This window comes from Lepidothrix coronata, unplaced genomic scaffold (genome assembly GCF_001604755.1).
Source record: "Lepidothrix coronata isolate B3197 unplaced genomic scaffold, Lepidothrix_coronata-1.0 Scaffold374, whole genome shotgun sequence".
Classification (NCBI taxonomy): Eukaryota; Metazoa; Chordata; class Aves; order Passeriformes; family Pipridae; genus Lepidothrix; species Lepidothrix coronata.
Window position 1 is genome coordinate 69,774 of NW_016690554.1, and position 12,234 is coordinate 82,007.

The 12,234-nt window shown below is 60.8% G+C and overlaps 1 protein-coding gene across 2 annotated transcripts; it reads left to right on the forward strand.

The window, feature by feature from the left end:
- Positions 1–316: 316 nt before the first annotated feature.
- On the forward strand, positions 317–8,242 carry AMOTL2 (angiomotin like 2). 2 transcript variants are annotated; one of them, XM_017839103.1, is made up of 10 exons: positions 317–364; positions 1,459–2,246; positions 3,691–3,913; positions 4,420–4,564; positions 4,704–4,796; positions 5,433–5,728; positions 5,835–6,127; positions 6,253–6,464; positions 6,748–6,888; positions 7,067–8,242. In XM_017839103.1, exons 2-10 carry the CDS (start codon positions 1,459–1,461, stop codon positions 7,123–7,125), a joined length of 2,250 nt encoding a protein of 749 aa, XP_017694592.1. In that variant the 5' UTR covers positions 317–364; the 3' UTR covers positions 7,126–8,242. The 2 variants fall into 2 exon arrangements, with proteins under 2 accessions (XP_017694592.1, XP_017694593.1); XM_017839104.1 differs by having other exon boundaries at positions 6,751–6,888.
- The last annotated feature ends 3,992 nt before the right edge of the window (positions 8,243–12,234 follow it).

Sequence of the window (12,234 nt, forward strand, 5' to 3'; positions counted from 1 at the left end):
GGGGGCAGAGGAGGGGGGACCCGCGGGGGGGGGGACAGAGGAGGGGGGACCCGCGGGGGGGGGGACAGAGGAGGGGGGACCCGCGGAGGGGGGCAGAGCAGATGGGACGGCAGGTTTGGGGTTGCCCGGCCGCGCAGACAAAGGCCGGGGCAGATTTACGGCCCGGGACAGCTGGCGGGCAGAGCCGCCCCCCCGCCCCGCAGCTGCCGCTCCGCGCCCGGCCGGTCCCTGCGCCCGCGGCGGCCCCGGGGCGGAGCGGGGCGGGCCCGGCCCCGCATTCCGGGCATAGCAGCGCCCGGCCCGGCCCCCGCGGCCCCGGGACGCCCAGAGCCGCCGCAGCTCCGCTCCGCTCCGCCATGCCCCGGTGAGTGCCGCCGCCGGGACCCCCCTCCGCCACAGGGAACCCCCCGAACGGGACCGGGACCCCCTCCCTGGACCGAGATCTCCCCGGGAAAAGGACGCCCCACGGCACAGGGAACCCCCCAGTCGGGATCGAGACCCCCCCCCCCCCCCCCGACCGGGATCCCCCCGGTCGGGACCGGGACCCCCTGGCACCGGGAATCACCCGACCGGCAGTGGGACCCCCCGGGACTGGGGAGCCCCCCGGCACCGGGATTCACCGACCGGGATCGGGACCCCCCCTCGGACCGGGATTCCCCTAACTGGGACCGAGACTCCCCCCGGCACTGAGAACCCCCCAGCTGGGATCCTCCCCGGGACCAGGATCTTTCCCAGTAAAAGGACGCCCCCCGGCACCGGGACCGTCCTCCCCGGGACTGGAACAAGCCCCTGGGACCGGGAGCCCCCCTCTGGGGTCGGGACTCTGCCCCTGGACCAGGATTCCCCCAACCGGGACGAGACCCCTCCCGGCACCGAGAGCCCCTCACTCGGGATCGGGACCCCCCTAGAGCCCCCGGAAAAAGGATTCCCCCCAGCACTGGGGTCCCCCCTCGGCATCGTGATGCCCCAGGCACCGGGAGATCCGGGGGGATCCCAGGAACCCCCAGGACCAGGACCCTGCCCGAGACTGGGACACCCCTCGCAGGCCCAGGATCTCCATGTCCTGTGTCCGGAGGGGATATGTTGGGGGGTCTTCCCCCCCTCCCGATGGCTCCGTGGTTGGTCCCGTGGGGCCACTTCCCCCATTCCTGGGCCAGCGCTAGTCCCAGATCCGTGGGAATCCAGCCCCGGAGTTAGCCCTGACTCCCGAACTGGCCCCAGCTTCAGAGCTGTTCCCAGTCCCAGTCCCGGTCCCAGCTCCGGCCATGGGAGCACTGAGAGCACCAGTCCTCAGCCACCCCACCGCGGAGGCTGCTCCGCGCTCCCACGGCCGCCACGGGCTCCCACCCCTTCAGCACGTCCCGGCCGGATTCCTGGCAAACAATCCCACGTCCATCGGGATCCGCGCGGTGTCCTGCCCCTGCTGCTTCCCAACAACCCCGTTTTTCCGTCTCGCAGATGTCCCAGTTGCTGCTGAGGTCCCCCGGGACGTCCCCGTCGGGTGGAAACGTGGCTCTGCCGCCGGCACGGACGGACATGAGGACGGCGGAGGACTCGAACGGGACGGTGCTGCACCGGCTGATCCAGGAGCAGCTGCGCTATGGGAACCTCACGGAGAACCGCACGCTGCTGGCCATCCAGCAGCAGGCCCTGCGCGGCGGCGGGGCCGGGAGCCCCCGCTCCTCCCTGGAGAGCCTCAGCCCCGAGGAGAGCCAGATGGTGCAGCAATCCACGCGGCAGGAGCCGCAGGGCCAGGAGCACCACTCCGACCACGTCTACTTGGAGAACAGCGTCTATCGGCTCTGCCCGCCCAAGGGCGAGGAGCTCCCCACCTACGAGGAGGCCAAGGCGCATTCCCAGTTCTACGCCTCGCAGCGGGGAGCGGCCGGCGCCGGGATTCGGGGGGAGAACCCCCCGCGCGGGGCCGAGAGCGGGGCCCGGCGCCCCGATGAGGGGCTGAAGGACCTGAAGCACGGCCACGTGCGGTCGCTGAGCGAGCGGCTCATGCGGATGTCGCTGGAGCGCAACGGGGCCAAGTCGCAGAGCCCCATCAGCGCTTCCCACAGCTTCCCGCAGCTCTCCCGGCACCACCAGCTCGGCGCCCTGCGCGGGCAGCACCCCGAGGGCACGGAGCCGCGGGGACCCCCCCCGGAGTATCCCTACGTCATCCCTTCTCAGGACGCTTACCTGGCCGAGCCCCGCCCCTGCTCCCGGGAAGGTCCTGGATTCCAGCATCCCGAAATCAGGTAAACTGCAGCCCCTAGGACACGCTTTTGGATGCCTGCCAGGAATGTCCAAGGATGGATGCTTGGAATCTGTGGGGACACAGAGAGCAATGGGGAGCCTGGGCCAGCCTCTCTCCTCCTCACCAGCTCAGCCCGTGGGGATCTGCTGGGACCCCTCTGCTGGGACCCCTCTGCTGGGACCCCTCTGCTCCGTTCCTCTTCCCAGTTTCCCCAGCATGGTTGGGTTTTTCCAACCGGTGATAAAAATCCCACTCCCTCTGCAGACCCTTCCCCCTCCCTGTGCACCAGGAGGAATTTGGGGGTAATTTAGGAGCTGGAAACCAGCTCAGGAAACAGCTAAATGTGGAGTAGGCATGGGGAAGGGTGGAAGGCAGATGTACTCCCTGTTCTGTGGAATCCCACCCCATGGTCCTGAGCTGGGAATGTCCATGTAACACCGGTGTCTGCTGGGATTGCTGCTGAGCAGAAGCTGGGTTGGTGCCGGGTGATTCATGACCCTTTGGGCAGCTCAACGCCTCTGGCAAAGCCCCAGGTTGACTATGAGATGGACACAGAGAGGTCTGGGGGGCCAGGCACCACGTGGAATTTGAGGAGGGCCTGGAAACAACCTCTTCCACTGTGGAAAATGATGGGAAGAAGGGAATTGGAGGCTTGATGGGAGGACACGCTGCTCCCAGCCCTGCTGACCTATCCAGGCAGAGTGTGATAGCATCTCCAGCAGGAAAACCTTCTCCTTCCAGGGAACAAAGAGGGGAAGGGGAGCCGTGAGGAAGATGTATTTATTCTTCCTCGCTCCTATATCATCCCACAGGAATGCAGGCCCTTGGCGAGCAGCCCGCGGGGGAGCGGAGCGGGGCCGGGCGGTGCACAGCCACCCTGCCCAGGGCATTCCAGGCGGGATGTCAAGGAGCTCAGGGCAGTGGCATGAGGGGTGGCCAGGCTGGGCCGGACCCTCTGAATACAGAGAGGACGAATCCATAGTTTGGCAGTGAGGAGCTGTGCCAGGAGCCCTTGCTTTGCCCAGAAAACAAGGAAAAAGGGGCAACACTGCTGGCTTCCAAGGTGCATCCTATGCATGGCTGTCTGCAACATTCCCAGGAATAGGGGGGCCTGGGAGCCCAGCCAGACCCACTGGCCAGGTCCTGGAGGGGTCAGGTCAAGGCATCCCTGCCAGAAGGGATTTGTGGTTAGAAAGCAAGTGCTTCCCAGGTCTAAAAAGCAAGATAGGCACTTCCCAGAGCCTCCCTCCTCCTTTGGGGGCACCGGCACCCTCTTGGCCCATGGGTTTGCAGCAGTTGGTGGGGTGCCAGTGGTCGGAGTTGACGATCTTGGAGGTCTTTTCCAACTTTAACGAGTCCATGGTTCTGTGCTGGACTTGCGGTCGGCTCTCCCATTCCCCCAAACCTTGACCGCCCCTTGTCCCTCCCTCCCTCCCTCCCCGCAGGGTGCTGCCCACCCCGGTCCCAGCCGCGTTCCTGCCGCTGTGCCCGGGCGCGCTGGGTCCGGCGGGCGTGGAGGCCCTGGTGAGCGCCCAGGCGGTGTCGGCCGGGAGCCGCCTGGCCCGGGCAGACGCGGTGCTGCGGGAGAACGAGAGGCTGCAGCGGGAGAGCGAGAAGCTGCGGCGGGAGCTGGAGAGCTGTGCCGAGAAGGCGAGCCGCATCCAGAAGGTGAGGGGATGGTGGCAGCCCTGTGTCCCCCCTGCCTCGGGGAGGGGACGCTCGCCCAGCTGCTGTGAAAATTCACCCCCTTTAGTGATTTAATCCCTTCTCCTCCTCCCTCCGGCGCGTTGTTCCCCTCGGAGCAGCTGCGGTGTGGCAGCCGGGACTGGGGAGAAGGAGCCCATTCTCCGGTGACCCCCTCCCTCTGCCTGTCCCCCCCATCCTGGCCGCCACAGAAAGCCCTTTGTGCAGCCAAGTACAAGGGGCGGCTGTTCCCCGTGGCAGGGCTACGGCAGAGCCAAAATCTGCAGAGAGCCTCTTCCACAAGAAAAAAGGCAGAAAACGTCAGCTTTAACCCCCAAAGCGTGTTCTGGGGGTTTTGTGGGGTCCTGTGTGCTGAGCTCCTCTGGCAGCTCAGGTTGGGCTGAGCACCCCGGGCAAGCTTTGCAGCATCTCCCTTTCCTTTCCTCATTCCATGAATATCTAACCCTGGCCTGTCCCTTCCTCCACCCCAGCTGGAGAGTGAGATCCAACGCATCTCGGAGGATTATGAAAACCTCGTGAAGGCATCTTCCAAGCGGGAAGCCTTGGAGAAAGCCATGAGGAACAAGAGAGACAGCGAGATGCGGCGGCTCCAGGACTTCAACCGGGACCTGAAAGGTGAGGGACCCTCCATGTCCCCATCCCTGTGGGCTCTCTGTGTCCCATGGGTGTTTCCATGGGAAACCCAGCTTTTTGTAGTTCCTCCAGCCAAATTCTTGTATTTAAATCTTAATTGGGTTTAATTGTTTTGGACCAGAGCGATTGGAATCAGCGAACAAGCAGCTGGCCAGCAAGGCCCAGGAAAGCCAGGAGAGCAACCAGGGCAGTGTGGCCAAACTCCTGGCACAGAGTAAGTCCCGGGGGACACCCATCCTTGTCTGGCTGCCCATGGCATCTGTGAGTGGGACAGAGGGGCTCGGCTAGAGGGGGAGGAGGAGGCAGGTGGTGGGTGGCAGCTCTCTTCCCCGGGGAGGATGGAGCAGCTCTTGGCGCTGGACTCGAGCCATTAATCCCGCCGGCCGGCCGACGGCGTGACCCGCATTCCCCACATTCCTGCCGCTGTGCTGGCTCTTCCAGCACCAAGCCCGCACTCCCGCCCCACGCCAGCCCGGCCATTCTCTCCCTCCTCCCTCCTGCACCTCGCAGCTGCGCCAGCCTGGACTGTTTTGGGGAAAATATACCTAAATCATTACTTTAGCAGAGAGACGGTGTTAGTGGGGGGAATCGCATCCCCTTCCCTAAAGTGGCTGGATTCACGCTGGGCAGGTTTCACCCTTCCCGAGCCAAAATTTAGGCTGGAATGTGGCAAGTGGAGGCTTTTGTCCATCTGCCCAAGTGCCTAGGCAGCCTCTGGCCCCCAGGTGGTAGATGATCTTGGGGGAGGGGTGGCATGGCTGGATTTTGGGGAGGAAAGAACCCCTGCAGAGCTTCCTGAACCAGCCTTAGGGAAGCAAAACCTCTGAGATTTGGGGGGGTTCTCTTTCAGGCTACGAGCACCAGCAGGAGAAGGAGAAGCTGGAGCGGGAGGTGTCCCTGCTGCGCAGTGCCAACGAGGACCAGCGGCGGCGGGCAGAGCTGCTGGAGCAGGCGCTGGGCAGTGCCCAGGCGCGGGCGGCCAAGGCCGAGGCCGAGCTCCGGAAGAAACGAGCCTACGTGGAGAAGGTGGAGCGGCTGCAGGCAGCCCTGGGGCAGCTCCAGGCCGCCTGTGAGAAGCGGGAGCAGCTGGAGCTGCGGCTCCGCACCCGCCTGGAGCAGGAGCTGAAGATGCTGCGGGCTCAGCAGGTGGGTGCTGGTGACCTACGGTGGGTGCCGGCGAGGCAAGGGCGGGTGCTGCGTCCTCCCAGCACCTCCTCACCCTCATTTTGGGCTGTTTTTTGGGCTGCTGCAGAGGCAGGCTGGCGCCACGGGCGGGGGGACGCCGGAGCTGAGCGCCCACATGCTGTCAGAGCAGCTGAGGGAGAAGGAGGAGAAGATCCTGGCACTGGAGGCCGACATGACCAAGTGGGAGCAGAAGTACCTGGAGGAGTGCACCATGAGGCAGTTCGCCATGGACGCCGCGGCCACGGCGGCCGCCCAGCGGGACACCACCCTCATCAGCCACTCCCCGCGGCATTCCCCCAACAGCAGCTTCAACGAGGACCTTCTCCTGGCCAGCCACAAGCACCAGGAGATGGAGAACAGGTACTCCCATCTCGCTGGAGGAATTTTGCCCCCATCAAGCTCGTGCTGTGGTCTGGTCGGGTGGTGCTGCGTCCTCCTCTCCCCATCCGGCTCCTCTCCCAGCTTCTGCCTGTTCTCCTCTCCAGGTTAAAAGCCCTCCATGCCCAAATTCTGGAGAAGGATGCTGTTATCAAGGTCCTGCAGCAGCGCTCGCGGAGGGACCCCAGCAAAGCCCTGCAGGGCTCCCTGCGGCCGGCCAAATCCGTGCCCTCCATCTTTGCCGCCTCGGCCGCCCCGAGCTGGCCGGGGGCTGGCCAGAGCGACCGCTCCGCCGAGGGCAGCTCCCGGGGCAGCACAGGTAAATATGGACCCCTGCCTGCCAGCAATTCCACCTGCGGTTTTGGAGTCGTAGAGCTTGGGGAGGGGGGATTTCTCCAGGAGCAGCCAGAGGAGCCAGCGATTGTAGAATTGTAGAATCATGGAATGATTTGGGTTGGAAGGGACCTTAAAGCTCATCTCGTTCCACCCCTCTGCCATGAGTAGGGACACTTTCCACTAGACCAGGTTGCTCCAAGCCCTGTCCAACCTGGCCTTGGACACTTGAATCCCTTGCCTTGAATCCCTAATGGTGTCTCCTCCAGCAGGCAAAGCCAGTGCCGAAGGAGCAGGAGCTCCTGCTGCCCTTCCCTTGCCCTCCCACTCCAAGCATGGCAGCAAGGATGGCAGCACACAGACAGACGGGGCTGGGAGCAGCAGCCAGGGCGAGGGCACCGGAGTGCTGGGTAAGTCTCCCTGGATGACATGAGATGGGGACTTGGGATGCTCCAGCACAGGGCTTAGAGTTCCCAAGATGGGCTTTGCCCGAGTGTTGGTGATTTTTTAAGGCATTTTAAAGGCCTCAGTTGAGTTGGGGGGGTTTGAATCCCTGTGAATCTCTGTTAATCCCTTCTTTCCCTGCAGAGAGCTCAGCCGCTGCCAGAGCCCCGGATCTGTCTGACATGGTGGAAATCCTGATTTAAGGCCCCTCTGCCCTTCCTGCTGGCACCTCGGGATGGAGAAGCCTGTGGGAAGGGGAGGCCGAGCCTGGAGCTCAGCAGTGTCCCCGCGGCCCATCCCGGCAGTGACCCCCGTGCGTGGGAGGGTCCCTGTCCCCCCTCGGTGCCCACACGGGTCCCCGGCTGCGCGGGGCGTGCTGGACCCCGGGGATCCCGCGGTGGCAGCTTAAAATACACCTCGTCAGCTCCCTCCCCATCCCGGCTCCATCCGCATCCCAGCTCCCACCTCTGGGTCTTGGCCATCTGCACCCACCCAGGAGCTTGGCCTCTGACAGGAAAATCCCTCCCTGTTCGCCCGAACTGTTCCCACAAGCCGATGTCTCCGCACGAAGGCAGAGCCAGGAGAGGGGATCCTTGTCCTCCCTGGGTCCCATCGACCACCCGGATCCACGCGGCCAAGCCAAGAGCCAGGAGCTGCAAACTTCCATCACCTGCATCCTGCCTCTGGGGTTCGTGACAGGGTGACTGAAACAAAACACGATCATGGAGGGAAAGAAAGGTGGAGAAGGAAGCAGAGGTGCAGGGCTCCGTGGGAAGCGAGGATGCTGAAGGAGGCAGGGGGATGTGCCACCCCTCTCCTGCCTGCATCCCCTGGCTACTGGCAGCTGGCTTTGCCCGTAGCCAGCACCGACATCCAGCTCCTTAGAGCCTCCCATCCTTGCCCTTCATGTATATATATATATTTTTCTCTATTTCTTCCTCCTTTCAACGTGTGCATTTGCTGGCCAACTGCATTTTTTATTTTTCTCTCCCCAGACACGTAAAAAATGCGTTCGGTTCTTGTGCATTGTTTACAAAGTGGAAAAGAAACAAAAAGTTATGAAAGAGGAGAAAAAAAAAAAAACCAAGCCCCCACAACTTAATATATTTTATATTAATATTGGTATTTCTTTTTAAGTATTTTTTTCGTGCTGTGAACTTTTTTTCCTGCCAAAGACGACAAGTTCTCGTTTGTGCGTTTTAAGTTATCTTTAAGTATTTAAACGTAAACCTGGCTGTTTCGTTACGCCGCCCTATACCGAGATTGCTGTAGCATTCCACTTGGTATAATGATATTTTAATAAAAAAACCCAAATATTGACCCCTGGATACTTTTTTTTCCATGCGACGGGGAGAGATGGAGGCTCTGGCTGGGGAAAAGGGGTCTGGGGGTGGTGACCCCCCTGTTCAAATGTCCTTCCCAGATCTCCAAGAAGAGGTTTGGGGCGAAGCTGCTTGGGAGAGGGGAAAAAATCCTCAGGAGCATGTCTGTGTTTCCCAAAATCCCATTGGGATCCCATTCCCCCCATCCTTCGTGGGGGAAAAGATGGAGTAGCCAAGAAATGTCAATGTAGTTTCCTTCCTGCCCTTGCATCCCTGCATCCCTGTGTTCTTGACTCCTGCATCCCTGTGACCCTGCATCCCTGTGTCCTCAATCCTGGTATTTCTGCATCCTCCTCCTCTTCCTCACAAGACCCCTTCCTGCTCTCCTAATGCTCCACCATGGATCTCCCTGAAGGCCAGGACTTCCAGCATGGCTGGCCCTGGTCCCCACGCTTTCCCTGGCTTTGTCAGCCACCTCCAAGCCCTTCCCACCCCAGCTGGCTCCTGGATCTTCCGGAAGACCAGAAGTTCTCCAGGTGTTGGACTTTCATTTTTAACAGGTGTGTCATTAGTGCTTCCCAGGGAGCATCCCTGGGGACTCTGCCATCTCCAGCCAGGCCTGAACTTTCCCTCTGTGCGTCCTTTGACAATGACTGGCAGCTCATCTTTGTTATCCCGCTGTCCCTGGGGACCAGGAGCTCTTGTGCAAGTCTCTCTGCAATGGGGTTTAGCTTGGATTCTGTGGAACAATGGCATCAGAAACCAGCTTTGTTGCCAACTCCTCCCTGGAATTATGGAACCATGGAATTGTTTAGGTTGGAAAAGCACTTTAAGATCATCAAGTCCAACCATTAACCCAGCACTGCCAAGGCCACCACTAACCCATGTCCACAAATGCCACATCTACATGTGTTTGAACACTTGCAGAGATGGTGATTCCGGCACTTCCATGGGCAGGATCCCTTAGGGCTCTGTTCTTGGTGGGACAGCTATGCTGAATGCCATCTCAGCTCTACCCTTCCCACTCAGGAATCTGGAAGGGGCATGGCTGAAAAATGAGAATTTGGGGCTTCCTGTGGCCGTGGGACAGGTCTCCATCCCTGAGGAGCAGGTTAGAAACACTCGGAACAGTGGGAAGCTCAGAGCCGGGCTCCTCCTTCCACCCATGGTTTGTCCTGGGTGTTGCAAGCAGGGAAACAAAAGCTCCCCCCATGCAAAAGGCTGAAAGGGACCCTGAAACGGGGCCAGCGATGGGAAGAACTGGGTGGGAACTCACAGGGAGCTGTAGAGGCTGGGAATATGTCCGGGGGTCCTGGCAGCCGCCGGCCAGGGCTGTACCTGCCCTGCCTCCCCCAGCTCCTGCCACCCCGGAGCTGCAGCAGCCGCCCGGGAAGGCCGGCAGCATTCCTGGCATTCCACAGCTCTCACACCCCACGCTTTATTTACCCGAATCCGGATGCAGAGCGGCCCGACTGCAGGTCTGGCTGTTTGCAGGCAGCTTTCCACGTCCAGGGATTCAGGGAACGGGCTCCTGTTGGGAGATTTGCTCCCTGTTTGGCCACTGACCCCCATCCCCAGGACTTTCACAGTCTCCAGGAGTCAGAAAAAACTCCAAAGCCCCTCTGTGCATGCAGGAATTGGGCTGTGGGGAGAGGATTCCCAAGCCCAGCAGGTTGGGCAGGAGGTCCCAGCTCCTCCTGCCACACTTCCCAAGGAGCCGAGTGCTTTGGTAGGGATGCTCTTCAGCCAGAGCAACATCCCAAAGGAGCTGCACACCTTGGCAAATGGAGGCTGCTGTGGGGGTGTGTTATCACCTGCTCCATCGCTCCATCCTCACAGGCATTTCCTTCTGCCCTTCCCACACCCTCTCGCTGGGTTTCATCACTGGCATCACTTGGACCCACTGTCCTTTATCCCATGAGGATCCAGGACATGTCCCTGTCACCATAGCACGGCTGAAATGGCGTGTGGGAGCCAAGACTCCTGCTCTCATCCCTGTGTCTGTGATCTCTGACTCCCTGATCCTTGCATCTCTATGTCCCCGATCCTTTCATTCCTGTGTCCCTGCATCTCTGTATCCCTCTGTCTCTGTGTCCCCGTGTCCTTGATCTCTGCATCCTTGCATCCTTGTATCCCTGTATCCTTGTGTCCTTGCACCCATGTCCTTGATCTCCACATCCCTGAATCCCCGCATTCTCGCACCCCTGCATCCCTGCATCTCAGTCCTTGCATTTCTGTCCCTGGGGTTCCCCGTGCCCTGAGAGGCGGTGCTGGAGTTGCCTGAGGAGCTGCTGGCTGGGCTGGCACCTGGATGCAACTCCTCCTCTGGGCTGCACATCCACAGCCCTGGAGAGATGGAAAAGGGCCAGCGGCCTCTGCTCCGAGTGCCACCACCGTCACCTTGGTGGCCCTGGGAAAGACGCCCTGTCCCAGGGCAGCAGCAGAGAGATGGCTCAGCTGGTCCAGGTGCTGTTCAGGGTCTGGTCCCTCCATGGTCACAGGGGGACAGGACAAGGCCAAGGATCTCCTTGGGGCTCCTCAGCCATCCACCAAGCCCCATTCCCAGCCAGGAACACCTTGTCCCCCAGTGCCACACCACAGCACCATCTCTGCAGCTTTGGTTCCTGCGTTTCCTCATTTCTCTTTGGAGAAAGTTGAAGCTTGGTCTTTGGAGCATCCTTGGATCTTGGTGGCTCCTTCGTTGGCCCTGGTTCCTCATCATCCCCTCCTCGTGCATCCTCTCTCCTTTCCCACTTGCCAAATGCTAGAGCTGGATGGGGAAAGACAAGCTTGTCACACCCTCATTCCTATGGAAAACTCTCTTAAAACTGAAAAATCCCCACCAGGATTTGGGAGAAAAGGAATTTCACTCCCCTTCCAAATAGTCCCAATCCTCGTGGGAGAAGTCTGGCAAGGCTGTGGGCCAGCCCTGCAGCTGCTTCCCAGCAAACCAGTCGGGCAAACCGGGTGCTTTCTCTTGCCTCAAGTCCTGACTTGCTCGTTGGACTGGCAGGAATGAAGCTGTCCCTGCTGGGCCTGCTGAACCCTTCCCTTCCCCCTCCCTCCCTCATTCCACCCCATTCCAGGGGGTCCCTGAGGTCTCCAGCTCCTCTCTGTGCCCAGAGTTTTTTGGGAGGTTCCCCCCCCGCCAGGCTTTCTTCTGCCAGGGGGTCAACGCTCCCTTCCTGAATTCCTTGCACTGGTCCTTGTTTGCGTCCCGTTGCAGAATGAGCCACTCCAAGGTGTCCCCTCCCTGCAGAGCATCAGTGTGTCTTGATCTTTGCACTCCCATGACCCTGCATCCATGTGTCCTTGATCTCTGCAACCCTGTGTCCTCAATCCTTGCATCCCTGTCCTCCTGGATTCCCATGTCCCTAAGAAGGGGTGGCTGGAGATGCCTGCCAAGCATCCAAGCTGCCTGTGTGGCAGGGATGGGACCAAGGGATGGGGATTGTTTTGTTATTTAGGAGATGGCTGGGACACCCTCCTGGATGTTCCATCCACCCAGCCATGGGGCATCGTCCAGCTTGGGAGCTCCATCCCCATCCTCCCCAGCCCCAGATCCTCCTGAAGCCCTTCATGAAGAGGGGGTGAGGACCATCCAGGTGTTGTGGCCCAGGGCTGCCCAGCTCCTGCCCTCCCAGCCAGGATCACTGCCCAGGCTTTGCTGGGCTCAGCACAAGCGGTCGGACCCGTGGTGCGAGCGCGGCGAATTCCTCATTCCTCTTCCCTGCACTGTGCTCCCTGCCTGCCATCTTTGCATGCAAACAGTAAACAGGCTGTTATTATCCTGGATGCTTTGAATAACTGTGGCTATTTTTTCTCTTCCCAGTATTCTAAAAAGGCAAAAAATTCCCTGCGGTTTCTGAGTCAACTTTTTTTTTCCTCAGTCTCTTTTCTTTCCTTCCCACCACCTCTGTGACCTTGAAAGCCCAGGCAGATGAGCTCTGGCTGTCTCTGCTCACACCCTCTCCCTGACTGTGCTCCTGC

Bases quoted from the DNA above. Each gene is read 5' to 3' on its own strand.
- AMOTL2 (XM_017839103.1), top strand. From the start codon at position 1,459: ATGTCCCAGTTGCTGCTGAGGTCCCCCGGGACGTCCCCGTCGGGTGGA. The intron at 3,914-4,419 runs GTGAGGGGATGG...CCTCCACCCCAG, and splicing joins AGGCGAGCCGCATCCAGAAG to CTGGAGAGTGAGATCCAACG. The intron at 4,565-4,703 runs GTGAGGGACCCT...GTTTTGGACCAG, and splicing joins CTTCAACCGGGACCTGAAAG to AGCGATTGGAATCAGCGAAC.